Here is a 1,880-nt window from a genome sequence, read left to right as displayed (position 1 = left end):
GAGAGAGAGAGAGATAGAGAGAGAGAGAGAGAAAAAAATATATATTTGGCGTCTGTGGCCTAGTGGTTGGGCTATCGGACTCGCAACCGTAAGGTCGTGGGTTTGAATCCCGCCACTGGCCCGACGTTGTATCCTTGGGAAAGACACTTTGCACAAATTTTCCTCACTTCACCCAGGTGGAAATTGGTACCCGGCTATAGACAGTGAACGATCTTGTCAGTTTGATAGTGTTTGAGCCAGTGAAATCCACAACTTGCACTGTATGCTTCCGCGGAAGCCGAGAATGTTTCTGAGTGTTCTCAGAGGGTCTGCTGGAGTAATAATAGTTGTAAAGCGCATAGAGCATGCTCTTGAACATGGATATGTGCTATATAAATGCAGTTGTTATTATTATTGTTATATATTTGTCCCTTTCTCTCCCTCCACCAGTTGTCACCATTTTCTTCGGCACCCAGCTGGGCCGCGCCGACTCCCCTGACTACGTCATCTACATCCTGGCGGCCTTCGTGGTGTGGCAGGTGGCGCTGGAGCTGTTCCTGGTCGCTGTTAGCGTGTACGGGGGAAGAAAAGGTGAGGGGTCACGTTGAGAGGTAACGGGGTCACGGGTTTGTGGTAAGGGTTATGGTGAGGGGGCATAATGAGAGGTCACCATGGTGAGAGGTCATGGGGTTATAGTGAGGGAGGGGCATGGTGTCCGGTCATGGGGTTATAGTGAGAGGTCATGGTGAGAGATAATGGGGTTATAGTGAGGGGTCATGGTGAGAGTTCATGGTGAGAGGTCATGGGGTCATGGTGTTATAGTAAGGGGTCATGGTGTTATAGTGAGGGGTCATGGTGTTATAGGGAGTGGTCACGGTGTCATGGCGAAGGGTCATGGGGTTATGTTATATGAAGGGTAATGGAGTCATGGGGTCACAGTAAGAGGTCGTGGTTCATGGTAAGGGGTCATGATGAGAGGTCACTGGGTCATTTTAAGGAGTCATGGGGTTGTCGTGAAAGGTTTGGGGATCATGAGGTCAGACGTTACAGGGTCAGGTATATTTTTTTTCATTTGGACTGTTGTTGTTGTTGTTGTTGTTGTTGTTGTTGTTGTTGTTGTTGTTGTTGTTGTTGCTGCTTTTGAAGTTCTTCTTCTTGCTAGTGGTGATGATGGTCTTTTACTTGTTCATGATGGTGATTATGATATTTTGTTGATGATGCTGATGATGTCTTTGTTGTTGTTGGTGGTGATGATGTTATTGCTTTTGCGTAGGGAGTGACAGAATGGGAAAAGGGGGAAGGGGGGGGGGGAGGTTGAAGTGACTGTTTTGAAAAATTCTTGGTTGCAGTGTGTCATTTTATATTTTCACTTTACCTTTTTTTTCTTCAGTGACAGATGGAAAGTCCGCCCCCCAAAAGGTAAGTCGAAGACGAGCCAGTTCCACGACCAACTGTGTGGCACCCTGGTGAAATCAGGCGCTTGTCAAAATAATGAAATAGAAAAAAAAATATTCCCAATAATTTTTCCGCACCTTGGGAACATTTATTTTTCTTTTCTTTTTTCCTCCGGCTAAACACCCTTTATATCTATTCTTTTGACAAGTAATAATAGTAATTTGCGGGTTTTACCGGAAAACACAATCAACGCGCGCTCATTATGACCTTATGCAGTTGCGAGTGCCGTACAACCCCATACTAAACAAACAAAACATAATCAACGACACTAAAACATGTCAATTTGCAATTTCCTTGGAGGCTTTGGAAGTTACCAAATTTTAGTGGCTTTTTATCTCCCTAACCTAACACAGGTGCCCACTACGCTAGATCGGGCCGATCGCCCGACTCGATCGCCTGAAACTGAAAACAAACACGTTTGTTTTTAAAGCGATCGAGTCGGGCGA

The 1,880-nt window shown here is 45.5% G+C and overlaps 1 protein-coding gene across 1 annotated transcript in view; it reads left to right on the top strand.

The window, feature by feature from the left end:
* The window catches only part of LOC101856997 (putative ferric-chelate reductase 1 homolog), a gene marked incomplete at its 5' end in the record, with an annotated part of 15,840 nt that overhangs the window by 11,420 nt on the left and 2,540 nt on the right, over positions 1-1,880 (top strand). Inside the window, 2 exon segments of the mRNA XM_013084054.2 lie at positions 430-570; positions 1,370-1,398. Of these exon segments, the coding sequence (XP_012939508.1) occupies positions 430-570; positions 1,370-1,398 (170 nt within the window).

Source organism: Aplysia californica, unplaced genomic scaffold (assembly GCF_000002075.1).
Source record: "Aplysia californica isolate F4 #8 unplaced genomic scaffold, AplCal3.0 scaffold00012, whole genome shotgun sequence".
NCBI classification, from domain to species: domain Eukaryota; kingdom Metazoa; phylum Mollusca; class Gastropoda; order Aplysiida; family Aplysiidae; genus Aplysia; species Aplysia californica.
This window is presented reverse-complemented; position numbering and strand designations above follow the sequence as displayed.